Source organism: Pelophylax lessonae (assembly GCF_965119305.1).
Source record: "Pelophylax lessonae genome assembly, chromosome: 11".
In the NCBI taxonomy this organism is placed as follows: domain Eukaryota; kingdom Metazoa; phylum Chordata; class Amphibia; order Anura; family Ranidae; genus Pelophylax; species Pelophylax lessonae.
Genome location: NC_138778.1, coordinates 18,529,012 through 18,556,972, shown reverse-complemented (window position 1 = coordinate 18,556,972; position 27,961 = coordinate 18,529,012). Strand labels below are relative to the sequence as shown.

Here is a 27,961-nt window from a genome sequence, read left to right as displayed (position 1 = left end):
TCAGGTTTTCTCATTCAACATCAGCACTTTATCTCGAAACAGGAGCCAGGTCTTCTTGTCCAACATCAGTACCTCATGCCTTACTGCAGGAGAGAATTCTTCTCATCCAATGCCAGTACCTGACCTCCTAGCAGGAGACTTCGACCTTTTTTTTACTTTGGAGTTTTGCCACCAATCCCATCCCACCGATGCATTCCAATAATAGGTTACATTATGGCCCAGAAAAATTACAAATGGCACAATTCATAAAAAAAATACACGGGGGGGGAGGGAAAATTTGCCAGAACTGGAGTAGACAGAATCTGGAGCAGCCGTGCACGGCAACTAATCAGCTTCCATCTTCAGCTTGTTCAGTTAAGCTGCAAAAATAAAAAATAGAAGCTGATTGGTTGCAATGTACAACTGCTCCAGATTCTGGATCCTCCCCTTTTGATTAAATCCCCTTTTTGGGTATAACATTTTAGGACCTTTATAGATACTAATTGCTATCTTTGGCCCCTCTGGTGAAAGTTCCCCTCATTTCATGCCCTGGTTGGTTTCCCAGGGTGTCAACAGGACAGGATATGAGGAGAAATCCCAACAATGACATTGATAGCAAAGAATATCCAAGGCTTAAAAGCAAACATTTACTAAAAATGGGTCACAGCCCAGGTAGAATTTGGGAAATTGTGAAGTTGGGAGGCCTGCGCTCTGTCCTTGTCTTCATCCCACACTCAGTAGGTCAGCGGTGGGGACTTTTTACTTCCCTTCACCAGGAATCCTTTAGGGATGTCTGTGGCAGAAGCGGTGCAGACTTTTAATGGGGCATCAGAGCAGCCCGGGGGGGCAATTGCCCCCCTGCCCCCTGGCCCAGTTCTCCCCTGGTAGGAGTCTTGCCCCTAGTCCTTTCTAAAAGCCCCTTTCCTGGTTGGTTCTGTCACAGTAATGCACCCCGATACATTAAGGTCTTGTTCACATGTGTGGATGTGGGGCAGTAAAAACAGGCAGTAGGCCAGCGGTTAAATCCCCTTCCCCAACAGCTGAGCTCCAAGTAAACATGGCCAGGAGCCTAGTTGGTACACTTTGCCTCGATTGTGGCTTGGTGAAATTTATACAAGCGGTCATGTTTGATGTTGACCGCGGTCAAATGTGACCCATTCAAGTTAATGGGACCACGCTGCACCCGTGCTGCATCCACGCATAATGCACATGGTAGTGCATTGACACGCGTTCCCGAAAAAGTTTCAGGTGCGATTTTTTTTTGGCAGCCCTTTCAAAAAGTTACCACATTGAACAAAGATGAACCCGCCCTAAGTCGGGAAACAGCTGCCTCCACCGCAGGCTTCTGCGATAGGTTTTTTTGTCTTCTGACAGATTCAATTTAAATGGGATCCATTTTGTTTTCCTTTTCTAAAAAAAAAAAAAATCATTGTCTTCTTACTCTGCAGGCCACTGGGATTTGCTAATTAGGGATATATATCCGTTACAGAGCCGTAATCAATTAGAAACCCGCTAGAAAGCTTGGCGTGTCATTGAGATTAGCGCACACTGTCCGCAGATAGATAATTGGATTGGACAGAGTATTCCCCTGGTGGATTCTTCCTGACGAACAGGAAACACTCTAGTCAGTTAGTTTATGGCAGCACACCTGCTTAATAAATTCCCTCTGAAATATGTGTACCAAAAAGTGGACCTGTCATGTAAAAGTAACAAAAAAAAAAAGCCTAGGACTCACTGTTACTTCACTTACAAGGACACCATACCTAAATTACATCATAGACTGAGTGATAATAAAACGTAGCAGTAATCATGGATTGTTATGCAAGCATCCTTCACACTTGTGTATCCTGTAACATATGTGTTATTGTGCTCCAAGGCATGTTGTGTCACGGTAGTGCATTCATTTTAAATGGGCTGTCAACACATTTAACGCACAAAACAAACACAGTCCTGTAGACTCTTCAGCAATGCAGAACACTACAATACATTACATGCAAACACCCTTTGGGATGAACTGGAATGCCAACCCTTCCCTTTCAACATTAGTTCCTGACCTCACAGCAGGAGCCAGGTCTTCTCGTTCAACAGTAGCACCTGACCCTACAGAAAGAGCCAGGACTTCTTGTCCAACTTGATTACCTTACCTCAAGGCAGGGGCCAGGTCTTCTAATAAATCAGTACTTGACTCTACAACGTTGGCCAGATCTCATCCAAGATCGGCACATTACCTCACAGCAGGAGCCAGGTCTTCTTGTCCAGCACTAGTATTTTACATGGCGGTTGGAACCAGATCTTTTTTCAACATCAGTACCTGACCTAAAAGCAGGAGCAAGATCTTCTCGACCATCGTCCGCACCTGAGCTCAAAGAAAGATCCAGAACTTCTTGTCCAACTGAGTACCTTACCTCAAGGCAGGGGCCAGGTCTTCTAATTAATCAGTACTTGACTGTAGCATGGGCCAGATCTTCTTGTCCAAGATCGGCACAACACCTCACAGCAGGAGCCAGGTCTTCTTGTCCAGCATTAGTATTTTACGTGGCAGTTGGAACCAGATCTTCTTTTTCAACATCAGTACCTGACCGAAAAGCAGGAGCGAGATCTTCTCGACCATCGTCCGCACCTGAGCTCACAGAAAGATCCAGAACTTCTTGTCCAACTGAGTACCTTACCTCAAGGCAGAAGCCAGGACTTCTAATAAATCAGAACTTGACTCTACAGCATGGGCCAGATCTTCTTTTTCAACATCAGTACCTGACCTAAAAGCAGGAGCAAGATCTTCTTGACCATCGTCCACACCTGACCTTACAGAAAGAGCCAGAACTTCTTGTCCAACTTGAGTACCTTATCTCAAGGCAGGGGCCAGGTCTTCTAATAAATCAGTATTTGACTCTACATCATGGGCCAGATCTTCTCGCCCAAGATCGGCACATGACCTCACAGCAGGAGCCAGGTCTTCTTGTCCAGCATTAGTATTTTACGTGGCAGTTGGAACCAGATCTTCTTTTTCAACATCAGTACCTGACCTAAAAGCAGGAGCCAGATCTTCTTGACCATCATCCGCACCTGACCTTACAGAAAGAGCCAGGACTTCTTGTCCAACTTGAGTACCTTATCTCAAGGCAGGGGCCAGGTCTTCTAATAAATCAGTATTTGACTCTACAGCATGGGCCAGATCTTCTTGTCCAAGATCGGCACAAGACCTCACAGCAGGAGCCAGGTCTTCTTGTCCAGCACTATTATTTTACGTGGCAGTTGGAACCAGATCTTCTTTTTCAACATCAGTACCTGACCTAAAAGCAGGAGCGAGATCTTCTCGACCATCGTCCACACCTGAGCTCAAAGAAAGATCCAGAACTTCTTGTCCAACTGAGTACCTTACCTCAAGGCAGGGGCCAGGTCTTCTAATAAATCAGTACTTGACTCTACAGCATGGGCCAGATCTTCTTGTCCAAGATTGGCACAAGACCTCACAGCAGGAGCCAGGTCTTCTTGTTCAATCTAAGTACCTCACCTCAAAGCAGACGCCAGGTATTCATGCTCAAAATCAGCACCTGAACTTACAGCGGAAGCCAAATCTTCTAATCTATTAGTACCTGACCTTACAGCAGGAGCCAGGTCTTCTTGTCCAGCATTAGTATTTTACGTGGCAGTTGGAACCAGATCTTCTTTTTCAACATCAGTACCTGACCTAAAAGCGGGAGCCAGATCTTTTCGACCATCATCTGCACCTGACCTCACAGAAAGAGCCAGGACTTCTTGTCCAACTTGAGTACCTTACCTCAAGGCAGGGGCCAGGTCTTCTAATAAATCAGGAATTGACTCTACAGCGTGGGCCAGATCTTCTCGTCCAAGATCGGCACATGACCTCACAGCAGGAGCCAGGTCTTCTTGTTCAATCTAAGTACCTCACCTCAAAGCAGACGCCATGTATTCATGTTCAAAATCAGCACCTGAACTTACAGCGGAGGCCAAATCTTCTAATCTATTAGTATCTGACCTTACAGCAGGAGCCAGGTCTTCTTGTCCAGCATTAGTATTTTACGTGGCAGTTGGAACTAGATCTTCTTTTTCAACATCAGTACCTGACCTAAAAGCAGGAGCTAGGTCTTCCCGTCCGATATCAACACATGACCTCACAGCAGGTCTTCTTGTCCAACTTTAGTACCTCACCTAAAAGCAGGATTCAGGTCTTGTTCAACATCAGCACCTGAGCCAAGTCTTCTGTCCAACTTAAATACCTTACCTCAAAGTAGGAGCCAGGTATTTTTGTTCAACATCAGCACCTGAACTCACAGCAGGGGCCAAGTCTTCTCATCCAACATTAGTGCCTTATCTCACAGCAGGAACTAGGTCTTTTCACCCAACATCAGCACCTTACCATGCAAATGAAGCCAGGTCTTCTTGCCCAACCTCTGTAACTCGCCTCACAGCAACAGCCAGGTCTTTTTGTCCAGCATTAGTATTTTATGCCGCTGCAGGAGCCAGGTCCTCTTGTTCAACATTAATACCGAACCTCACAGCAAGGGCAAGGTCTTCTTGATCTCACAACTGTAGCCAAGTCTTCTTGTCCAACATTAGTACCTAACCCCACAGCAGGGCCAGGTCTTGTTGTCCACCATTAGCACTATACCTTCCAAACGAAGCCAAGTTTCCTTGTCCAACATCAGTACCTAACCATATGGCAGGACCAGGTCCTCTCGTCCACCATCAGCACCTTATCTTGCAACAGGAGCCAGGTCTTGTCCAGTAAGAGTACCTTACCTCACAGCAAGGGCCAACATCATTACCTCGCCTCACTGCAGGAGCTGACTCTTCTAATACAAAGCCAGTATCTGACCTCACAGCAGGAGACCTTGACTTCATCTTTACTTTTGGAGTTCTATAACCCATCCCACCATCTCCCACCATCCCATGGAGTTACTTTCTCTTGAAAGCTATGTACAAAGTGCTATTGTTATTTAGCAAAACATTATTCAAAGACAGATCAATTTCCAAAAAAAAGATAAATTCCCATCCAGCAATCCCATTGAAGCTCTTACCAAGGACAGTTAGGTAGGCTCCAGCTGTGACGGGAGGTACACTGCTGCTGCGTAATGTCACCTCGCAAGAGTAATAGCCAGCATCACTCAGGGTTGGGTTCAGGATGGTAAGACGGCGCCCAAATTCGCTTACCCCGCTGGAGACTAGAGATCCATCCTTCTTCCATATTATATTCAACTTGGCAAGAGGTCTGAAGTGAGAGAAAATAATCTATAGTTCATTAATAGACACTAATATATAGAGGAACCTTTGTAATGTTTGGAAACAACATAATATGACCCAGGAATACACTTTAGGTCTTTCACACCTTCCTTAACTTTATAGTATTATTAGCTTCCTCCCCATTGGAACTCGGCATTAGGCTCTGCACCTTCTTCAACTGCCACGGATCAAAAGTTGATAGGGAGTACACGTTGATGGACTACAGGTTGATCCAAATCAGGGTTTTCCAACATTTCTAAACAAAGGGCAGTGGGAGGAATAGTGCCCCATCATTTGTCAGTAGGAGGAATGGTGCCCCATCATTGGAGTCAGTGGGAGGAATAGTGCCCCATTGTTGATGTCAGTGGGAGGAATAGTGCCCCATCATTTAAGTCAGTGGGAGGAATGGTGCCTCATTGTTGATGTCAGTGGGAGGACTAATGCCCCATAATTGGTGTCAGCGAGAGGAATAGTGCCCCAACACTGGTGTCAGTTGGAGGAATTATGCCCCATGATTGGTATCAGCAGGAGGAATAGTGCCCCATCCTTGGTGTCAGCTAGAGGAATAGTGCCCCATTGTTGGTGTCAGAGGGAGGCATAGTGCCCCATCGTTGGATGTCAGCGGTAGCAATTATGCCCCATTATTTGTGTCATTGGGAGGAATAGTGCCCCATTGTTGGTGTCAGTGGCAGGAACAATGCTTCAAGGGACAAATAAAGGCATGCAAAGGACCCCATCCGGTCCCTGGCCCCAGTTTGGAGACCACTGATCGAAATAATTCATCTGCACTCTGACATGTGAATAAAACTTGATAAGGGAAGAAAAATACTTTGCATGATAGTCCATACTGACCTGGCATTGGCCACACACTCCATCATCACCTCAGAGGTCCCGGACACAACGCTTGTGTTCTGGGGTGCAATGACAATAATAGGAGCAATTGGGTCTGCAGGTCCACCAACATCTGCTGAGACATAACGAAATACTAAGAGATGCAAACATGAACTCCAACAATAGACACTATAGGAACGAGCCAATTTGTTTTCTAAAAATATTGACTGACCACAAATATCACTAAATTATGAGACACAAGAGAATCAATCATGTACTCATAGCAAACAGATTGGAGCCAATTAATCCAAGTTATTTTGGATGGAGTGGGGAAAGGATAAAACTTCTGTAAGTTTTTTTTTTCCATCTATGTCCAATTGGGGAGATTTCTCTCCACTTCGTCCTTTGAATACAACTGGAAGTGCAAGGAAATTTCTCCAAATCCCCTCTTAGACAGTTGTCACCGGAACAAGTGCCCCCATTAGTAGATTTCCCCTCTGTTCTAGTGACAATTCAAAATGGATTCCCCCATCACTTTCGGTCCGGGTGATTGGGGTCACCAGGACAAATCGAGGTTGAATCTTTTTAACGAGACAAAGGGGGCAATAAAAACTCGACAAAGGGTCTAACTCCTCTCCACTCCATTCAAAACAAACAATCAATTAACAATGGCAGCTCTTTGGCTAAGATCAGGTGTAGTATTTGTTCTCATCAGTGTCCAACAGAGGCACTCCCCCTTCATTCTGGTCTTCTGGCTGGCTGGTATAATAGGGGTCCTGAGGGATCTCCCCCATGGGAAGAAATCTGAATTAGGTGCCCACTGGGTAAGGTAGGGGGTCAGTAGTGCATCTCTAGTGTGAAGGATTCTAAGGGGCACAGTGCCTCCTTATTCTAGAGGGAGCTGCCTTGGCCAGTGAGGCAGAGAGCCTGCATGTTAAGTGCCCCCTGGGGTGCTAATAGTATCTCTATAGGTTTAGGACCCCACTTTGAGAAAGCGCACTAGGCCGCAAAACACCACTTATGTTTTCTGCACATCTCATGGGCTAGGCTTTTGGCCAAGACTGGGGCAATATTGGTGACCAAGGTGCATGGCCTACCCACTGCACCACCACCTTTTTGTTTTATTTTATTTTTTTTTACATGTAATTTTCATTTATATCTGTGTTTTCCACTCAGAATTGTAGGGTGTAGACCTTTGGGCCTACCCTGAAGTCTAGGGGGAAGATGTGTGGCTCTTAGGCTCCTTCCTCCCTTGTCTTGGGGGGGGGGGGGGTCTCTCTTCAGAAAAGCCCCTCACATAGTACTTTTTGGCTCTGTTAAGACCTATGCAGTTTGCTTTTGATCCATTTCTGCAGTGCATTTTGTGTTTCAGCACACGCAATTTTATTGTGATTTTAATTTTGCATTTTTTATGCTTTTTTTGGCCAGTTTGTTTGGGCAGGATAAAACTCTCAAAACGCAAATCGCGCCAAAAATGCACTACATGCTCTTCTGCAGCTACTTCATTGAAGTCTATGGAACCAAAGAAGCAAAAAAAAAAAACCCACCGTTGTGCGTTTAAAAAAGTCCCTGACCCTTTCCGAAAACGCTGTGGCTTAAAAAAGCATAGATGTGAACGTGTCCCATAGGAAACCATGTTATGAACTGTAGAGCGTTTCTGCATAAAGCCCCAAAAAACGTATAGGTGTGAACCAGGCCTTAGTCGGCTTTGTTTTATAATCATGAGGAGTCGGGTCAGCCATGTCTTTTGGCTAGAAGTGTGACCCTGTCAGGAGTCTTGCATCCTGGGGGGGGGACAGGGAAGGGTCTCTTCTGGAGGGGACCATATGAACACCCTTGTGCACTTTTTTCATGTGCTTTCACATGTACTTTTTTAATATACTTTGGTGTTTTTTTTTTTTGTTTTTTCCCCCTGAAAAACTCACTTTCTGGTCAACCCAATGACACCTTGTTTTACCATACAGTGACAATATGGATACAGGGTTGCTCTGATTATGTGCTCAAAAGGAACGGGTAAAAACTATGGTCACCAATATTTAGTTCAATTATTTTCATGTCAATAAATTGGTGATGAACGCAATCATCAAACCCGCAGGATATAATAGAAGTCTATTTTTTTTCGAAAGCCCGTGGTGTGTAAAACACACTCAGGCTAACACCCGGTGCAAAAAAAAGTGCACACACAAAACGTGAGGACACAAAAAAAGGGCACAGGGCGTACACATGGACCTCCTCCGAAGAGAAAGGGCCTTTACCCTGATCCCCAGGTGCGCAAAGCTTCTGACAGGGACTGAGATACTAAATGGGGGCTCCCCCGAAGGGAGGCCCCATGAGAGAGGGCGTACTAAGCCAGAAGGCCATATCCACCCCTTCCCAAGACTTTTGGGGCAGCCCCGAGGACCTACCCCCTACTAATCACACTGTGATAAAGTGTACCGTGCCAACAAAAACAAATAAAAACAAACGTGACAAACACACATATAAAAAGTGGGGAAAGGGGGGGTGGAGAAGTGCTTAGTCCATAGGTCAATACTATGGCGGGCCCTTCCACCCTAGAGGCAGGTGTGAAAAAGTGTGATGGTGCAGTGACCTTGGTGCCGAAAAAGCTCAAGGCGAGAGTCCTCACCAGTGAGGTTTACAGCACCCCTAGACTGCCATCCCAGGGGCACATAAACCATGAGCTTCTTTCACAGCCCTGCCTTCCCCCAGACCAGTGCCTCTCCATCCCTAAGGAAGGTATCAGAACCTAGAGAGCTTAGGGAGAGCTTTGCCTACAACTGGGGACAAGCACAAGGCCAGATTCAACACAGGAGGAAAAAGGCCCTCCCACTGCCCCCACAGTTCCCACCTAATTACATCAGGAAAATATTGACTGGCCCCCCAAACTGGCCAAGGGGGTAAGGGTTTTTTCCCTAACAACTGATAAGGATGCTTATGGCTAAGCTCAGCAAACCTGCAGGATATAATTAAAAGTCTATGGCTAAGCGCAGCAAACCCGCAGGATATAATTAAAAGTCTATGGCTAAGCGCAGCAAACCCGCAGGATATAATAGAAGTCTATGGCTAAGCGCATCAAACCCGCAGGATATAATAGAAGTCTATGGCTAAGCGCATCAAACCCACAGGATATAATAGAAGTCTATGGCTAAGCTCAGCAAACCTGCAGGATATAATAGAAGTCTATGGCTAAGCGCAGCAAACCCGCAGGATATAATTAAAAGTCTATGGCTAAGCGCAGCAAACCCGCAGGATATAATAGAAGTCTATGGCTAAGCGCATCAAACCCGCAGGATATAATAGAAGTCTATGGCTAAGCGCATCAAACCCGCAGGATATAATAGAAGTCTATGGCTAAGCGCATCAAACCCGCAGGATATAATAGAAGTCTATGGCTAAGCGCATCAAACCCGCAGGATATAATAGAAGTCTATGGCTAAGCGCAGCAACCCGCAGGATATAATAGAAGTCTATGGCTAAGCGCAGCAAACCCGCAGGATATAATAGAAGTCTATGGCTAAGAGCAGCAAACCCGCAGGATATAATAGAGGTCTATGGCTAAGCGCAGCAAACCCGCAGGATATAATAGAAGTCTATAGCTAAGAGCAGCAAACCCGCAGGATATAATAGAAGTCTATGGCTAAGCGCAGCAAACCCACAGGATATAATAGAAGTCTATGGCTAAGCGCATCAAACCCGCAGGATATAATAGAAGTCTATGGCTAAGCGCATCAAACCCGCAGGATATAATAGAAGTCTATGGCTAAGCGAATCAAACCTGCAGGATATAATAGAAGTCTATGGCTAAGCGCATCAAACCCGCAGCATTTAATAGAAGTCTATGGCTAAGCTCAGCAAACCCGCAGGATATAATAGAAGTCTATGGCTAAGCGCAGCAAACCCGCAGGATATAATAGAGGTCTATGGCTAAGTGCAGCAAACCCGCAGAATATAATAGAAGTCTATGGCTAAGCGAATCAAACCTGCAGGATATAATAGAAGTCTATGGCTAAGCGCAGCAACCCGCAGGATATAATAGAGGTCTATGGCTAAGTGCAGCAAACCCGCAGGATATAATAGAAGTCTATGGCTAAGCGCAGCAAACCCACAGCATTTAATAGAAGTCTATGGCTAAGCGCAGCAAACCCGTAGGATATAATAGAAGTCTATGGCTAAGCTCAGCAAACCCGCAGGATATAATAGAAGTCTATGGCTAAGCGCAGCAAACCCTCAGGATATAATAGAGGTCTATGGCTAAGCGCAGCAAACCCGCAGGATATAATAGAAGTCTATGGCTAAGAGCAGCAAACCCGCAGGATATAATAGAAGTCTATGGGTAAGTGCAGCAAACCGGCAGGATATAATAGAAGTCTATGGCTAAGCACAGCAAACCCGCAGGATATAATAGAATTCTATGGCTAAGCGCATCAAACCCGCAGGATATAATAGAAGTCTATGGCTAAGCACAGCAAACCCGCAGGATATAATAGAAGTCTATGGCTAAGAGCAGCAAACCCGCAGGATATAATAGAAGTCTATGGGTAAGTGCAGCAAACCGGCAGGATATAATAGAAGTCTATGGCTAAGCACAGCAAACCCGCAGGATATAATAGAATTCTATGGCTAAGCGCATCAAACCCGCAGGATATAATAGAAGTCTATGGCTAAGCACAGCAAACCCGCAGGATATAATAGAAGTCTATGGCTAAGCGCATCAAACCCGCAGGATATAATAGAAGTTTATGGCTAAGCGCATCAAACCTGCAGGAAAGCTGCAGGTACACTTCACTGCACCTGCGGTGTGGGCAAACCGCAGCACATCAGCGTGAAAGCAGCCCTATACTATTATGCCCGGTGTATTGCTTCTCACTGACCTGACTATCTCTTCTTTCCTGCTGATGGCACCACTCTGGAGCCTGCTAGCCGGGATAAGAGGCGGAGTGAAGTTGGTATCACTCCGCATGGGACAGGAGCCAGCATTATAGAGGGGGCATCAGCTTATGCGGCTCTTGCTCCTTACTACACCTCCAACAAGTAGTCCCTCTGCATTGCACTCTATTTGATGCCCTGGAATGGCGGGTCAGCAAGCCCAGACCGTGATCTACTAGTCACCTGGGTATGATCTACTGGTAGATTGCGGTCTACTGGTTGCTGACCCCCGTGCTAAACTATATACTGTAATAATGGTGCAAAAACAGTCCTATGGATGAATCCTTGTGTGTCTCCCTCGCTTTCTGCTTCTCTTCAGTTGACAGAGTGGAGTCCATTTCCGAGTGCAGGCAGCAGGTCACCCAAGTTCTGTTTTATGTATCATAGAACTTGCCTTACACTTATAATGGCTCCTGGTGCACATAACAGATGACCGCGGTGCGGTGTTCCAGGTCTGTGCACGATATGGGTTCTGTAAAACATTGCCTTTGTCAGCAGAAGGGCCAGCGGTGTCTGGGAGCGTTAGTCAGGACATCGGGCACATTTTATTTGCAGTAAATCCCAGGCGTGTGTTCGCTATCCTGCTGACTCAACAGTGCCGGGGTCTGGAGATTAGTTGGGACTTTACCATTCCGGCTCTGAATGCAACCACGGCACAAACCCCCAGCACAGCTTTCAATCTTTTCAAATGGCAAAGTAATGTCATTTTATATCTCTCTTTCTTTCTATTTATCTACCTATTGTCATTAAAGCCGATACATGCACATAATTTTATGAATTTTGTGCAAACTGTTGGCGATATATAAATCCTGTATAATAATAAATTCATAAAATATTGCACAATATGATGGAAAATGAGATTTTTGTACTCACGGTAAAATCCTTTTACATCTTCTGCGGCAAAACCGGTGGGGGCAGGGATTAAAGGCTCCCAGCAACCTCATTAGTTGAGATAGCTTTTAGAGTCTAGATCGGCATATTTGCTAAATGAGGCAGATTTTAGCGACTCTGGACCAGAAAAATTTCCACAGCTAACTTTTTCCAAAAAGGAAACTGTAAAGTGCCCTACAGGGAGTCCAGTGCCCAAAGTACCCTTCCAGGCTATGAGTCCAGCAGGGTACAGGTGCGGTACTTCTAAAGCCAGGCTGATAACGATTGTGCAGAAAATTGTCCAGCAGTGTTCAATATAGGTGGCAGCATAACCCAAAGGTGAAAAACTTTCTCTGTCCCTTGATGGATAAGAAAAAAAAACATATGTGCCTGCCCCCTAGACTCTTATTTGTATTGACATCTGCTCCCTAGACTCTTCCTTTCACTGGTATTCACCCCCTAGACTCTTCCCTGCACTGGTATCCGCCGTCTAGACTCTTCCCTTTACTAGCAAATGCCCCCTAATGTCTTCCTTTCACTGATATCTGCGCCCTAGATTCCTCCCTTCAATGGCATCTTTCCCCTAGACTCTTCCCTTTACTGGCATCTGCCCCCAGACTCTTACCTTTACCGACATCTGCCCCCAGACTCTTACCTTTACTGACATCTGCCCCCAAGACACTTCCCTTCACTAGCATCTTCCCCTAGACCGTTTCCTTCACTGGCATCTGCCCCTAGACTCTTCCCTTCACTGGCATCTCCCCCCCTAAACTCTTCCCTTCACTTTCATCTGCCCCCTAGACTCTTCCCTTCACTGGCACCTGCCCTCTGACTTTAATGATATCTGCCCCCTAGACTCTTTCCTTCACTGGCATCTGCCCCTATACTCTTCCCTTTACTAGCACCTGCCCCCAGACTCTTCCCTTTACTGACATCTGCCCCCTAGACTCTTCCCTTTACTGGCATCTGCCCCTATACTCTTCCCTTCACTTTCATCTGCCCCCTAGACTCTTCCCTTCACTGGCACCTGCCCTCTGACTTTAATGATATCTGCCCCCTAGACTCTTACCTTCACTGGCATCTGCCCCTATACTCTTCCCTTTACTAGCACCTGCCCCCAGACTCTTCCCTTTACTGACATCTGCCCCCTAGACTCTTCCCTTCACTGGCATCTGCCCCCTGACTCTTCCCTTCACTGGCATCTGCTCCTAGACTCTTCCCTTTACTGGCATCTGCCCCATAGATTCCTCCCTTCATTAGCATCTTCCCCTAGACTCTTCCCTTTACTGGCATCTGCCCCCAGACTCTTCCCTTTACTGACATCTGCCCTCCAGACTCTTCCCTTCACTGGCATCTGCCCCGTAGACTCCTCCCTTCATTGGCACCTTCCTCATATACTCTTCCCTTCACTGGCATCTTCCTCCTAGACTCTTCCTTTCACTGGCATCTGCCCCCTAGACTTCTCCCTTCACTGGCACCTGCTCCCAGGCTCTTCCCTTTACTGACATCTGCCCCCTAGACTCTTCCCTTCACTGGCATCTGCCCCTAGACTCTTCCCCTTACTGGCATCTGTTTCTAGACTCTTCTCTTCACTGGCATCTGCTCCTAGACTCTTCCCCTTACTGGCATCTGCTTCTAGACTCTTCTCTTCACTGGCATCTGCTCCTAGACTCTTCCCTTTACTGGCACCTGTCCCGTAGACTCTTCCCTTTACTGGCACCTGCCCTGTAGACTCTTCCCTTCACTGGCATCTGCCCTGTAGACTCTCCCCTTCACTGGCATCTGCCCCTTAGACTCTTCCCTTCACTGGCATCTGCCTCCTAGACTCTTCCCTACACTGGCACCTGCCCCCAGACTCTTCCCTTTACTGACATCTGCCCCCTAGACTCTTCCTCCTACTGGAACTTGCCCGTAGACTCATCCCTTCACTGGCATCTGCCCCTAGACTCTTCCCTTCACTGGCATCTGCCCCTACAGTAATGTTAGTTTAAACCTGAATCTGCAGGGAGTCCCTATTCATAGTGCACTGGCTGTCTGCAGTGACTAGGGATCAGGATGAAGCCGGCATCTCCACAGGGTGAAACATTAATTAAATCAACAATTTTCCATTTTAGAACATCAAACAGTTTAAAAGCGTTCGATGGCGGCATATGTAATGCTGGCTGTATGTAGGGCAAACGTAAGCAAATGTGATTCGATTTGAATGTGCCGGAGAAGACGGAGGGCAGTGGGGTTTATAAAGGCAGCAAACTTTCCTGCTAAGTGACAAAAACAATTAGCAATTGTACCATCTATCTGCCCCTCTATGCTCTTCCTATATTGCACCCCACCAGGGTTCGGTGACACCACAATGCTGCTGCCCCCTGGTGGCATCTTTAGAGCAGCGATCTTCAAACTTTTCATTATGAGGGCCACGAGCCCCCCCTCCCATCAAATAAGACATCACTCCTTTATATTAGAGCCCCGCCTTTACATCAGAAGTCCCCATTTTATATCAGAGCCCCCCATATACATCAGAAGTCCCTCCTTCCCATCACAGCCCAATTCACATCAGAGTCCCCCTTTCCTATTCAAAGCAACCTCCCTATCAAATACCCCTGATAAAAGGATAGCAACCTGAAACGCGTCGGCTGATATGGAGTCTATTTGTATTACTTATGCTTTACAACACTAGGATGCATATTGTCATGAAGATGCTTGTTGTTCATTCCATTGTATCTGCTTTGGTTTTATCGATTATACATCATTATCAGCCATTTTAATATGATATAAAATCGTATACTTTTTAGTCTCTTTACATTGGTGTCATGCCTGCCTGGAAAATCCCCACTCCTATGGGGCAATATTTGGTTCAATCTGATATTGGCAGACAGACACCTGACTCTCTAACGGTGAATCCTCTACATCTGGGGGGGCACAATTTGGCATGTTCACCCTTGGCATTAGATGATCTTGCACTAAATGCAAGTGGGTGACAATGACCCTTTGCATTCCAGCGATGGCTGCATGGCATTTCTCAGGCTTGATGACAACAGTGGATCATGCTTGTCACTTACAGTCTCCATCGAAGGACCATGTGATTGGGTGACAACACAGGAGCACAATTGGGAAACAAGAAGAGCGTTGTCACCCATAACAGGAAGTACCTGAGCAAGACCCATCATTGCAGTATTCAATATTTTAATGAAAGACTGATGACAGCTTCTCGAATGACAATAACATGTTAAAGCTTATATAAGATCATAGGCATTGGGTTTAGATTTACTTTAAGTGCTCTTACATTGCGGTATAAAGGCCATGGAAGTGGAAGCATCCCGTGTCCTAGAAAGGTAATAACTGTAAATATTCGGACAGCTGCCGACAAACCGTCGTCTTCGGCGACCTGATAAATTGCATGTAAGTGCTTTCTCCTTACAGCAAAGCCGCGGACGGCGGGCTTTTTATATCCGTGTCCAGAAAAAACTGAAATAACGAATCCTATGGAGAGCCGTGTTATGTAATAAACATGATGGAAGCCGACAATGGCATGGAAGGGCCACATAAACGCCTGGAGTGCACCTTCAGTGGAGAGACCGCGCTTCGCTCAACGCACGCTGCTCCGTGTTCTAGAAAGTGGAGCAACGAGGAAAAAAAAAAAGAGCAATAAAGTAATAAAATGTCTTCATTTCTGTATCCTGCAATAAACTTTGATACAATGTATCTGCGAGAGCGCCAATCCCTGAGAAGTCATTGACCGAACGTGGCCATGTCCGTATACAGTGGAAATAAAAAGTATGTGAACCCCCTAGAATAAAGGGGGCATTTACAAATTTGAGCGCCCGTTAATGCACCCAATGCGTAAATGGCACGTTTTTTTTTCCATGAATTTGCATTGCATTAACGCTTGCAAGGAGCCCCCTCTGTGTTCGTATTTTTAATGTATGGATTTTTTTTATTATCAGCTCTGCTGGCCACTTGCAGATCATGCCTCTGAGGAAGAGGGTTCTCCCTTGAAACGCGACAGTTCAATCCTTCCAGTCCTGCTTTACCGAAAAGCACCTTTGTTCTGGAGGTTTCCGGATTGCAAAAATAAACCTCTCTTTTATAGACACAGCGCTAAAACAGTGATATAAAAATATTAGCTCAAATAAACCAGTGACTTGTATATGCTTAATTAAATAAATAAATAGAAGTGTCCAAAAAAGATATACATGTATATAAATATATACAGTAAAACCTTGGTTTGAGAGTAACTTGGTTTGAGAGCGCTTTGCAAGACGAGCAAATTTTTTAAATAAATTTTGACTTGATATACAAGTAGCGTCATGTATAAAAAAGAAGAGAGGAGCCTCTAAAGTGTAGCAATATGGTTACCATTAATGAAGGTTCAATATGTAGCAACTAACATGGGCCTGTTTTAATCATTAGCCATCTAAGTATGCCGGCATCTGGGGTAAAGCTGTCCACATAGACCGTCCTCTGCACAGCCATCTTCATCATCCCTTCCCCGCTGCACTCCACGAGTGATTCAAAGCCTCACTTTCAGATCGCTCTACTGCAGGCTATTCTTCCCGGTCACGATTGCAGACTGACAGTGGTGAGAGTCGGTGGTTCAGAGGACGGTCTATGTGGACGGCTTTACCCCGGATGCCGGCATACTTAGATGCGCCTATTTTAATCATCAACCATGTGAGTTGCTAAATGTTGAACCTTCATTAAATGGAACCATATTGCTACACTTAGATGCGCCTCTCATCTCTCTTATATTCTGTAGCTCTGCTAGATTTTGCTTCTAATCCCCTTGGGAAGGCTGCATATTGTGGATGGACATTTTATGGTTACACAACCAATCACATTGCTATAATCTTTGTATATAGACTATAAACCGAAGGACTTGTGGAACGAATCATCTGAGTTTCCATTATTTCTTATGGGGAAATTCGCTTTGATATAAGAGTGCTTTGGATTACAAGCATGTTTCCAGAACGAATTATGCTCGCAATCCAAGGTTTTACTGTATATATAAAAAATTATATAAAATGCAGAGAATTGGAAATAGTGATTATACATATATATATATAATTATAAATATACAATTTCCAATTCTCTGCATTTTATATAATTTTTAATACATATATATATTTATATATGTATATCTTTTTTTGACACTTCTATTTATTTATTTAATTAAGTATATACAAGTCAATGGTTTATTTGAGCTAATATTTTTATATCACTGTTTTAGCGCTGTGTCTATATATTCACTTATTATTTCACTTGTTGATGAGCAGCAGCTGCAGTATTTAAGGGATTTTTTCACAATTTTTATATATCTTTTTTACTTATTTAATTACACCTATTAACTTATTTCACATATGTGCAGGGTGACCTTTTGGTCTTATTATTTATTAAACCTTTCTTTTGCTTACCTTTAGGCCCCGTTCACACTGGGGCGATCCGACTTCCCAGGGCGACCTCATAGGTCGCGGCGCGCTGCTCGCACCGCGACCTCGGAGCGACCGGCACGGACTTCATAACATTGAAGTCAATGCAGGTCGCTCCAGGTCGCCCCAAAGAAGCTCCGGACCCTTTTTCTAAGTTGGAGCGACTTGTGTCGCTCCTATTAGAAAGGGTTCACAGCTTCTCTATGCCAGGCGACCTACGGCGACCTGTCAGGCGACCAGGTCGCCTGACAGGTCGCCCCAGTGTGAACGGGGGCTTAGTATACGTTTGTGAGTATAATGTATGGCATGTCTTTTAACCACTTAAGGACCACCCGCCGCAGTTTTACTGCGGCAGGCAGCCCCTCCTGTGCAAACCGACGCGCGCCTGTTGCTAGGGGGTAAACGTGTGCCGCTGCCGTCGTGCTTCCGCCCCCACTCGGCAGCGGGGACTCCGATGCACGGGGCAGGCGGCTCTGATCGCCGCCTGACACCCGCGATCGCTCCCCGCTGAGAGAGAAGAACGGTCAGCTGTCGTAAACACAGCTGACCGTTCTTCTCCCTGGAATGATCACAGAGCGCCTGTGATCCTTCTATATAGGATCACAGGTCTCTATGATAATTTCACAAGCCACGCCCCCATACAGTTAGAAACATGCCCCTAGGCTCACATTTAACCCCTTGGTCACCCACTGTGTTAACCCCTTCCCTGCTGGTGTCATTTTTACAGTCACAGTGAATATTTTTAGCACAGATTACTGTAGTAATGTCACTGGTCTCCCCAAAGTGTCTAAAATGTCAATCAGGGGTCCGATCTGTCCGCCGCAATGTCGCAGTCCCGCTAATAATCGCAGATCACCGCCATTACTAGTAAAAAAAAAAAAAACAATAAAAATGGCATAAATCTTTCCTGTAGTTTGTAGACACGATAACATTTGCGCAATCCAGTCAAAATACGCTTATTGCGTTTTTTTTTTACCAAAAATATGTAGCAGACAACAAATTGGCCTAAAATATAAAAAAAATTTGATTTTTTTGGGGAAATGTTATATAGCAGAATGTAAAAAACTTTAATTTTTCTTTTCAGAATTGTCGCTATATTTTTATTTATAGCGCAAAAAATAAAAATCGCACAGGTGATCAAATACCACCAAAAGAAAGCTCTATTTGTGAGGAAAAGAAAACCAATTTTATTTGTGTACAGCATCGCACGAGGGCGCAATTGTCCGTTAAAGTAACGCAGTGCCGAATCGCAAAAAATGGCCTGGTCATTAAGGGGGGGAAATCTTCCGGTCCAGAATTGGTTAATCTCTCAATGAATGTCTTGTTATATTGCACTAGGTCGGTGCGCCCTTCTCTTTTTTTTTTATGTTTTCAGGCCACTTGCAGACCACCTGACTGGGGAAATACATCATGACTTTGACGTTTTGTCCCGGAGTCAGACTCCTTTCACACTTGTACGACCTGAAAGTCACGTGACGCTGTTGGTGCGGGGTTGTCTTTCAGGGGTTGGGCTTGGCCCCTTAGTTCCAGAGAAGGGAACTCTTAAGGCGTCAGCATACCAAGACATTTTGGATTATTTTATGCTCCCAACTTTGTGGGAACAGTTTGGGGATGGCCCCTTCCTGTTCCAACATGACTGCACACCAGTGCACAAAGCAAGGTCCATAAAAGACATGGATGAGTGCGTTTGGGGTGGAGGAACTTGACTGACCTGCACAGAGTCCTGACCTCAACACCTTTGGAATGAATTAGAGACTGCAAGCCAGGCCTTCTGGTCAAACATCAGTGCCTGACCTCACAATTGCGCTTCTGGAAGAATGGTCAAACATTCTCATAGACACACACCTTGCCATCATACTTTTCCCTTTTCCTCCAGCAGTTATCTGCCTCAGAGATTACAGGTGGCATCCCGCTAAGGACGATTAACTTTCTTATTTTTTTTGCACCAGTTTCTCCCCGACCGCGATAAACCAGTCACATCCGTATTCCCTTTGCTGGATCAGCAGCTTTTCTGGCTGTCTGCAAAGTTCAGGATTAAGGGGCTTTTATTCCCTTTTATTTGGCATTTAATTCCTCCCTTCACTATCGATCTGCTTTCTGCCAAACCTGACTCTCCTCTAATGCTCACTGAGATAGCGGGCACCGACCATTCCGTCTACGCGCTCACCTGAGTGACACCCGTATGTGACGGGAATACCATCCGAGCGCCCACCAGACGCTCTGCAGCCTTCTTTAGGAAACTTTTTGCTACCCTGGCAAAGATCACAAATTAAATTGAGCGGTTTTACGTCCGGCCCAAGGCCGCCATTGCCGCTTATCCATTATTATCCTTGACTACTCTTGATTAATAGAACGCCAACATTACCCCCGGCGCTTTATAATCTTAAATAAATAAATCCAATTCTGCTGGAATCTAGAAAACGGTTGGGAAATTATTGCAGCCCACAAGCTGCATGCGGGGTAGTTACTCACTTTCCACTATGACTGTAATTGGTTGGCTGGTCTTGTTGTCGCCATTCTTGTCGTTGACGGCTTGCACGTAGTAGCGTCCGGCATCGGGGGCCACGCTGGACAGGATCACCAGAGTGTTGTCCTTGGTGATGGAGCTGCACGGGAAGAAAGCAGAATCCGAATGAGGCATGGACAATGAAGGCCGTCACCAACAATTCACCATAGAAAGCAGTGCAAAGCGCAATACTGACCTACAAAGTGTAGCAACTCTCAGCAGCCAGATTTTACCTTCCATCAGGATAGGACACAACAAGAAACTGGGTTATTGTAGGTTTTGGCGTCGTGTGTTGCTTCATTATATGGTATATTTCTACATAGTTACATTGGTCCAGCTTGGAACAATGTAACTATGTATTTACCACACCTGGCCAATGCCCCTGGAAGCTGGAAATCACTGAAGTAGACACCGCTACTACACCACTGCTACTATTACACAGCTGCTACAGTCAGGACCAGGACAAGGGGTGGGCAGAAGTGACGGCTGCCATGGGCGCAGCATGTATTGTAGGTATGGGGCGCCGCAAGTTCCTTCTACTGTAAGGCAGACAGCAGAAGTGACAGCGGCATCACTACTTCTGTCAGCCAGAGCTGAAAGCAGCAAGGAGAGAGTCGGGAGGAGGTGCAGGCTGTGCTCTCCCCCCCCCCCCCCACCTCCTCCACCTCATAAGGTCACACATAATAAAAAGGGGGGGGGGGGGCAATTAGGCATCTTTGCCCTGGGCACTGGATTATCACTGGATTGCGCCGCTTTTCCCCTGTAATAAAGGGGGGGTGCGCAATTAGGCATCTTTGCCCTGGGCACTAGATTATCTTATCCCGGCATGGATTACAGCACTACTACATCATTACTACACTGTTATTACAGCACTACTGCACCGTGACTACACCACTACTCTACCACTAGTCTAGTGATCTTCACTTGCTTCCAGGTCCCATGCCCAGTGCCGGGACAAGGTCATTCAGCACCCAGAGCAAAGCTGCCAAACTGTGCCCCTCCGTTCCCATTCATGATGTGCGAGCTTAAGGGATGCGCAACCCGCACCTCCTCCCAGCTGTCTCCTCACTGCTTCCAGCGCTGGGCTGACAAGAGTAGTACAAGATGCTGTCACTACTCCTGTAAGCCTTGTAATAAAAAGGAACTCAGCACAGGGTGCCCCCATCCCTGCAATAAATTGTTGCACCCAAGGCAGCCGGCCCTTCTGCTCACCCCTTTTCCCAGCCCTGTCCAGCCAACCTGCTGCATTCTGAACAAAGGAGGTTGGCCACTTGGCATGGCCACCATTTGGAGAATGCTTTATATACCATTACTGAATGTATGCAAAGCATTTTTTGATTGTACAAGGTGAAAAGCATGATGTCACCATCCCATCTCTCCCCTCGCAGGGCAGCCACCAAGTGCAAGACCCAGGAGCAAGTGGAGATCACTGTAGCAGTGATGTTAGTGGTGTAGTAGTGCTGTAATAGCCGTGTAGTAGGGGTGCAGTAGTGATGTAACAGCAGTGTACTAGTGGTACAGTAGTGGTGTACTAATGGTGTAGTAGTGGTATATTAGTGGTGTAACAGCGGTGTGGTAGTGGTATATTAGTGGTGTAACAGCGGTGTGGTAGTGGTATATTAGTGGTGTAACAGCGGTGTGGTAGTGGTATATTAGTGGTGTAACAGCGGTGTAGTAGTGGTATATTAGTGGTGTAACAGCGGTGTAGTAGTGGTATATTAGTGGTGTAACAGCGGTGTAGTAGGGGTATATTAGTGGTGTAACAGCGGTGTAGTAGTGGTATATTAGTGGTGTAACAGCGGTGTGGTAGTGGTATATTAGTGGTGTAGTAGTGGTGTAGTAGTGAGGTAACAGCATTGTACTAGTGGTACAGTATTGGTGTAGTAATGGTGTAGTAGTGGTGTAACAGCAGGGTAGTAGTGGTGTAATAACAGTGTAGTAGTAGTGTAATAGCAGTGTAGTAGTAGTGTAATAGCAGTGTAGTAGTAGTGGTGTAATAGCAGTGTAGTAGTAGTGGTGTAATGGCGGTGTAGTAGTGGTGTAATAGCAGTGTAGTAGTGGTGTAATAGCAGTGTAGTAGTAGTGGTGTAATAGCGGTGTAGTAGTGGTGTAATAGCAGTGTAATAGCAGTGTAGTAGTAGTGGTGTAATAGCGGTGTAATAGTAGTGTAGTAGTAGTAGTGGTGTAATAGCGGTGTAATAGTGGTGTAGTAGTGGTGTAATAGCAGTGTATTAGTAGTGTAATAGTGGTGGTGGTGTCTACTTTGATGACTTCCAGCGGCAATCGGCCAGGTAGGGTATATACATAGTAACATTTGTCCAAGCTGGATCAATGTAACTCTGTATAACCTATCCATACCTGGAATTTGACATCCCAACACCAGCCTTTGTTTTTATTTTTTTTATTGTCCTCTAGCAAGAGTTTAAAAAAAAAAATTTCTGCAATACTCACAGCCTCTCTGGGGCTGTCCCCTGTAGTAATAATTTCCGCTGCAAGATGTCCTCAGTAGTCCTGGTTGTATGACACCCAGCATAATTCAAACTGAGGACATCCTGTGAGTGCAGGGAGGTATGGACCTGGCTGACCATGGCTCCCTATTAGTCACAATGTAATAATGCGGGGAGCATTGCTGACATCACTTCAGGCCGTTCTGGAGCAAAACGTATCTATTGGACTCGAAATGCAAGAAAAGATCTCAAGGAGAAATATTTTACAGACTGCAATTGGCCACTGATACAGGAACAATTATCTGTGAAATATTACTCCTGCTCGAGATCTTTTCCTGAAGCTGTATTTTGAGTTCAATAGATACTTTTTGCTACATTTTAAATCCTGATGAAGGGGGATTTTTGGCATTTGAGATGCGTTGGCGGCAGTGTTAATTTCGTCGACTAAAACCGACTAAAACGTTTTCGTCGACTAAATTAACACAATTTTAATCGACTAAAATACGACTAAAACTAAAATGGCATTTTAGTCTTAAGACTAAAATACGACTAAAACTAAAATGGATTTTTAGTCAAAAGACTATAACTAAAACGAAATCGAAATTTGCTGCCAAAATTAACACTGGTGCATGCTCAAAGCTTAATACCATAAATAATAACATATTAGATTTTTCACTCCAGGACCAGCAGTAGTATATAATGAGTTTGGAAATTGTAGAGAAATGCTTAAATAATGCATTACAAATTACAATTGAACTACACCCATTCGATTATAGATGACTAAAATTAGTTTTAGTCGACTAAAATGTACTGGAGTTTTAGTCGACTAAATACAACTAAAACTAAAACACTTGCAGAAGACTAAAATGGGACTAAAACTAAAATGCCATTTTAGTCCTAAGACTAAAACTAAATTGAAATTTGCTGCCAAAATTAACACTGGTTGGCGGCCTTTTTGTCCTCTTGTAGTTACTTGTAACAAAGGACTTTGGACTCTTAAAACAAATCATTTAAAAACCCAACTCTAGCCATTATATTAGCTTTGGAAAGAGTGAAGAGCTTCCGCCAGATTATCATTACTCATATAGATGACCAAGAAAGAGCTCCAAATCCGTATTCCGAGTCCGGAAGAGAGATTTGGAAGCTTTCTTCACAATGTGGCAGAGGACAGTGGTTTATATAGGGGGGTGTGATTCTCGCGCTGTCCACTGGGTGAAAATGAAAAAATGTACCTTGATGCTGCTGGTACTATCACTGTAAACTACACAGTGTCAGGTATGGATTAGGTGAGGGGAGTACCGCGCTTCAAGATAATGTGTAATATACTTGTAACTCAGTGTGTTAAATAAATAAATATATAAATAGTTAAATTTAATAATGTGTCAATAAATATACTAATAAATATTCCTTGTATAACCTTTTATGTGTTTATGTTCTCTCTGTATGTGTAAACCATATAATTCATATATTTATATCTTCATGTGGAATTTTTCTACTTCTTAATTTTTAACCTGTAGAAAAGTTCCACATGAAGATATAAATATATGAATTATATGGTTTACACACAGAGAGAACATAAACACATAAAAGGTTATACAAGGAATATTTATTAGTATATTTATTGACACATTATTACATTTAACTATTTATATATTTAACACACTGAGTTACGAGTATATTACACATTATGTTGAAGCGCGGTACTCCCCTCACCTAATCCATAGAGGACAGTGGTTACACAGTGGCATGAAATGATGCCAGATACAGGAGGAATAGAATACTACAAGGACTCGAGAAGAACAAGAATGAGCACCCGCATGGTCAGCCGAGGTGAGAGCCCTAAGAAGGTGGAGGTCTAAAGAGCCACTTGGTTTTCACCAGAGCACCCTGCAAGGAGTGATGGGCTTTGCTGCAGAACAGCTCCCAGGCAGCAGCCCTTCAACTCACCTGAACAGGAAACAACAGAGCAAGAAACACGGTACTCAGGAAAGAGTTTCTGGAAGCACTGGGTTGCTGGGATCACAGGAGATTTTATGGGAGCATTGGGTTAATGGGATCACAGGGAATTCTCTGGAAGTATTGGATTGCTGGTATCACATAAACACAAGAGATTCTTTGGGAGCACTGGGTTGAGGGAATCACAGGAACACAGAAAATTATCTGGGATCACAGGGTTGCTGGGATCACAGGAACACAGGAGATTATCTGGAAGCACTGGGTTGATGGGATCATAGAACACCGGCGATTCTATGGGAGCACAGAGTTGTTGGGATCACAGAAACACAGTAGATTCTCTGGGAGCACAGGGTCCTGGGATCACACAAAACACAAGAGATTCTTGGGGAGCACTGGGTAGAGGGAATCACAGGAACACAAGAGATTCTCATGGAGCACTGGGTTGCTGGGATCACAGGAGACTATTTGGAAGCACTGGGTTGCTGGGATCACAGGAACACAGGAGATTCTCTAGGAGCACTGGGTTGATGGGATCACAGAACACAGGAGATTCTCTGGGAGCACAGGTTCCTGGGATCACAAAAACACAAGAGATTCTTTGGGAGCACTGGGTAGAGGGATTTACAGAAACACAAGAGGTTCTCGGGGAGTACTGGGTTGCTGGGAACACAGGAGATTCTCTAGGAGCACTGGGTTAATGGGAATCACAGAACACAGGAGATTTTTTAGGAGCAATGGGTTTCTGGGATCACAGAACACAAGAGATTGTCTAGGAGCAATGGGTTGCTGGGATCACGGAACACGGGAGATTATCTGGGAGCACAGGGTTGCTGGGATCACACGAACACAAGAGATTCTTTGGGAGCACTGGGTTTAAAGGAATCACAGGAACACAAGAGATTTCTGGGGAGCACTGGGTGGAAGGGATCACAGGAGATTCTCTGGGAGCACTGGGTTGATTGGAGCATCGGGTTGATGGGATCACAGGAGATTCTTTGGGAGCACTAGGTTGAAGGAATAACAGGAACACAAGAGACTCTCTCGGGGGAAAGGGTCAATGGGATCACAGGAGATTCTATGGGAGCAATGGGTTGATGGGATCACAGAAACAAAGGAGAGTCTCTGGGAGCACAGGATTCTGGGAATCACACAAACACAAGAGATTCTTTGGGAGCACTGGGTTGCTGGGAACACGGGAACACAGGAACACAGGGGATTCTCTAGGAGCATTGGGTTGCTGGGATCACGGAACAAAGGAGATTCTCTGGGAGCACAGGGTTGCTGGGATCACACGAACACAAGAGATTCTTTGGGAGCACTGGGTTTAAAGGAATCACAGAAACACAAGAGATTTCCAGGGAGCACTAGGTGAATGGAATCACAGGAGATTCTCTGGGAGCACTGGGTTGATGGGAGCATCGGGTTGATGGGATCACAGGAGATTCTTTGGGAGCACTAGGTTGAAGGAATAACAGGAACACAAGAGACTCTCTCGGAGCACTGGGTCAATGGGATCACAGGAGATTCTCTGGGAGCAATGGGTTGATGGGATCACAGAAACAAAGGAGAGTCTCTGGGAGCACAGGGTTCTGGGATCACACAAACACAAGAGATTCTTTGGGAGCACTGGGTAGAGGGATTTACAGGAACACAAGAGATTCTTTGGGAGCACTGGGTAGAGGGATTTACAGGAACACAAGAGATTCTTGGGGAGCACTGGGTTGCTGGGAACACGGGAACACAGGAACACAGGGGATTCTCAAGGAGCATTGGGTTGATGGGATCACAGAACCCAGGAGATTTTCTAAGAGCACTGGGTTGCTGGGATCACGGAACAAAGGAGATTCTCTGGGAGCACAGGGTTGCTGGGTTTACAGAACACAGGAGATTGTTTAGGAGCACTGGGTTAAGGGAATCACAAGAACACAAGAGATTTCCGGGGAGCACTGGGTTGATGGGATCACAGGAGATTCTCTGGGAGCACTGGGTTCATGGGACCACAGGAGATTCTCTGGGAGCATTGGTTTGATGGGATCACAGGAGATTCTCTTGGAGCATTGGTTTGATGGGATCACAGGAGATTCTTTGGGAGCACTACTTTGAGGGAATCACAGGAACACAAGAGACTATCTCGGAGCACTGGGTCGATAGGATCACAGGAGATTCTCTGGGAGCAATGGGTTGCTGGGATCACAGAACACAGGAGATTCTCTGGGAGCAATGGGTTGCTGGGATCACAGAACACAGGAGATTCTCTGAGAGCACTGGGTTGCTGGGATCACAGGAGATTCTCTGGAAGCGCTGGGTTGCTGGAATCACAGGAGATTCTTGGGTAGCACTGGGTTTCAAGCTCATTCTTGGTTTATCTTAGAAGCAATTAAAACCAGACAGAAGTTCTTCACTCTTACCAAAGATAAAAAATGGCCAGAATTGGGCCTTAAACCAGAACATTTTTCAAGTCCACACTATACGCATGGCTGTGTCCTCTAACAAATGTCCTCTAATAAATATTATACCTTCAATGATGGTGTCCACAGTTTACTACAAAGGAGTTATCCTGTACACCCTGAACTGGGGTCTCCTACAGAAGGAGCCTAGTTTTGAGCATTGGTCCCTAGCTCAGCTGGCACACCAATAAAAGTTGAATTCTCATCACAAGCTTCAGAACCAGAATTTCCCTGAAAAAAAAAAAGGGATTTTATTGGAAGCTGTGACATTCCGCTCTCCTCGCTCGATGACCTGACACCCCCTTCCAGCATGTCCTCCCCTGGCACCCCGCCCCACGCATATCTCCCAGCTCAGGCGCGCTCACAGGGGATCAGCTGCCAGATGATCTGGATAATAATTCTCTGCAATTAGGTAGATAAGTAGACTGTGCCGCTGTTCATTAGTACTGCTAAATTTCAGCATGATGCAGCGGCAGACAGGTGTTTGAGAGCCGCTAATACCACGCACCGAGCTCACAGCCGCTTAGAACCGGCTTTGCTTTAATTGTTCTCTACGATACATTGTTACATTTAAACAGGCAGGGACAATGCATTGGAAATGATGGTTTTAAAGAGAACCCATAGGCTTTTTAGAGTGTAAGACAGCAAAATTATAAATTAAAAAAAAAATAAAAGACTGAAGTCTGTATTCACTGAGAACAGGCTAACCAGGAATTTGGGAATAACTGGGGCAGAATGAAGGCAGAGCAGTGGTGTATTTTGGTTTTGTGCTGCCCTAGGCAAAACTAAAATTGGGCGCCCCCTCCTCCTCCTATGTAAATTTACCCCACTCCTTTTTTAACGGATGTGACTCCCTCCAAAATTGAAGGACTGCAAGTCCCAGCATGAACCCCTGAGATCTCACGAGAGGGGGTTGAAAGGGGATGAGAGAGAGAGGGGGGGTGAGAGAGAGGGGGGGATGAGAGAGAGAAAGAGAGAGAGCGAGGGGGGATGAGAGAGAGGAGGGGGGGGGTGAGAGAGAGAGAGGGGATGAGAGAGAGGAGGGGGGATGAGGCAGAGAGAATGGGGGGGGGATGAGGGAGAGAGAATGAGGGGGGATGAGAGAGAGAGGGGGGATGAGAGAGAGAGGGGGGAATGAGAGAGCGAGAGGGGGGAATGAGAGAGAGAGAGGAAAGGTGAGAGAGAAGGGGTAAGAGAGAGGCAGCTCTAGCAACCAGTGGCCAAAAGAGTCTCAGGTGGAGGCTTTTTTGCTGCCCCCCTGCAAAAGTGCCGCCCTAGGCCTGGGCCTTGTTGGCCTCAGCCAAAATACAGCACTGAGGCAGAGGCCTCAGAGGG

At 45.5% G+C, this 27,961-nt stretch overlaps 1 protein-coding gene across 3 annotated transcripts in view; it reads right to left on the bottom strand.

Annotated features, from left to right (window-relative positions):
• Positions 1 to 27,961, bottom strand: part of SDK2 (sidekick cell adhesion molecule 2) — a 913,491-nt gene that overhangs the window by 219,898 nt on the left and 665,632 nt on the right. For 2 of the 3 annotated variants that reach the window (XM_082271790.1, XM_082271792.1), the window contains exons 5-7: positions 19,743 to 19,876; positions 6,073 to 6,187; positions 5,019 to 5,209 (exon numbers count right to left, since the gene is read on the bottom strand). In XM_082271790.1, the coding sequence (XP_082127916.1) occupies positions 5,019 to 5,209; positions 6,073 to 6,187; positions 19,743 to 19,876 (440 nt within the window). The remainder of the gene's footprint in view (positions 1 to 5,018; positions 5,210 to 6,072; positions 6,188 to 19,742; positions 19,877 to 27,961) is intronic. The other variant, XM_082271791.1, reaches the window with a different exon arrangement.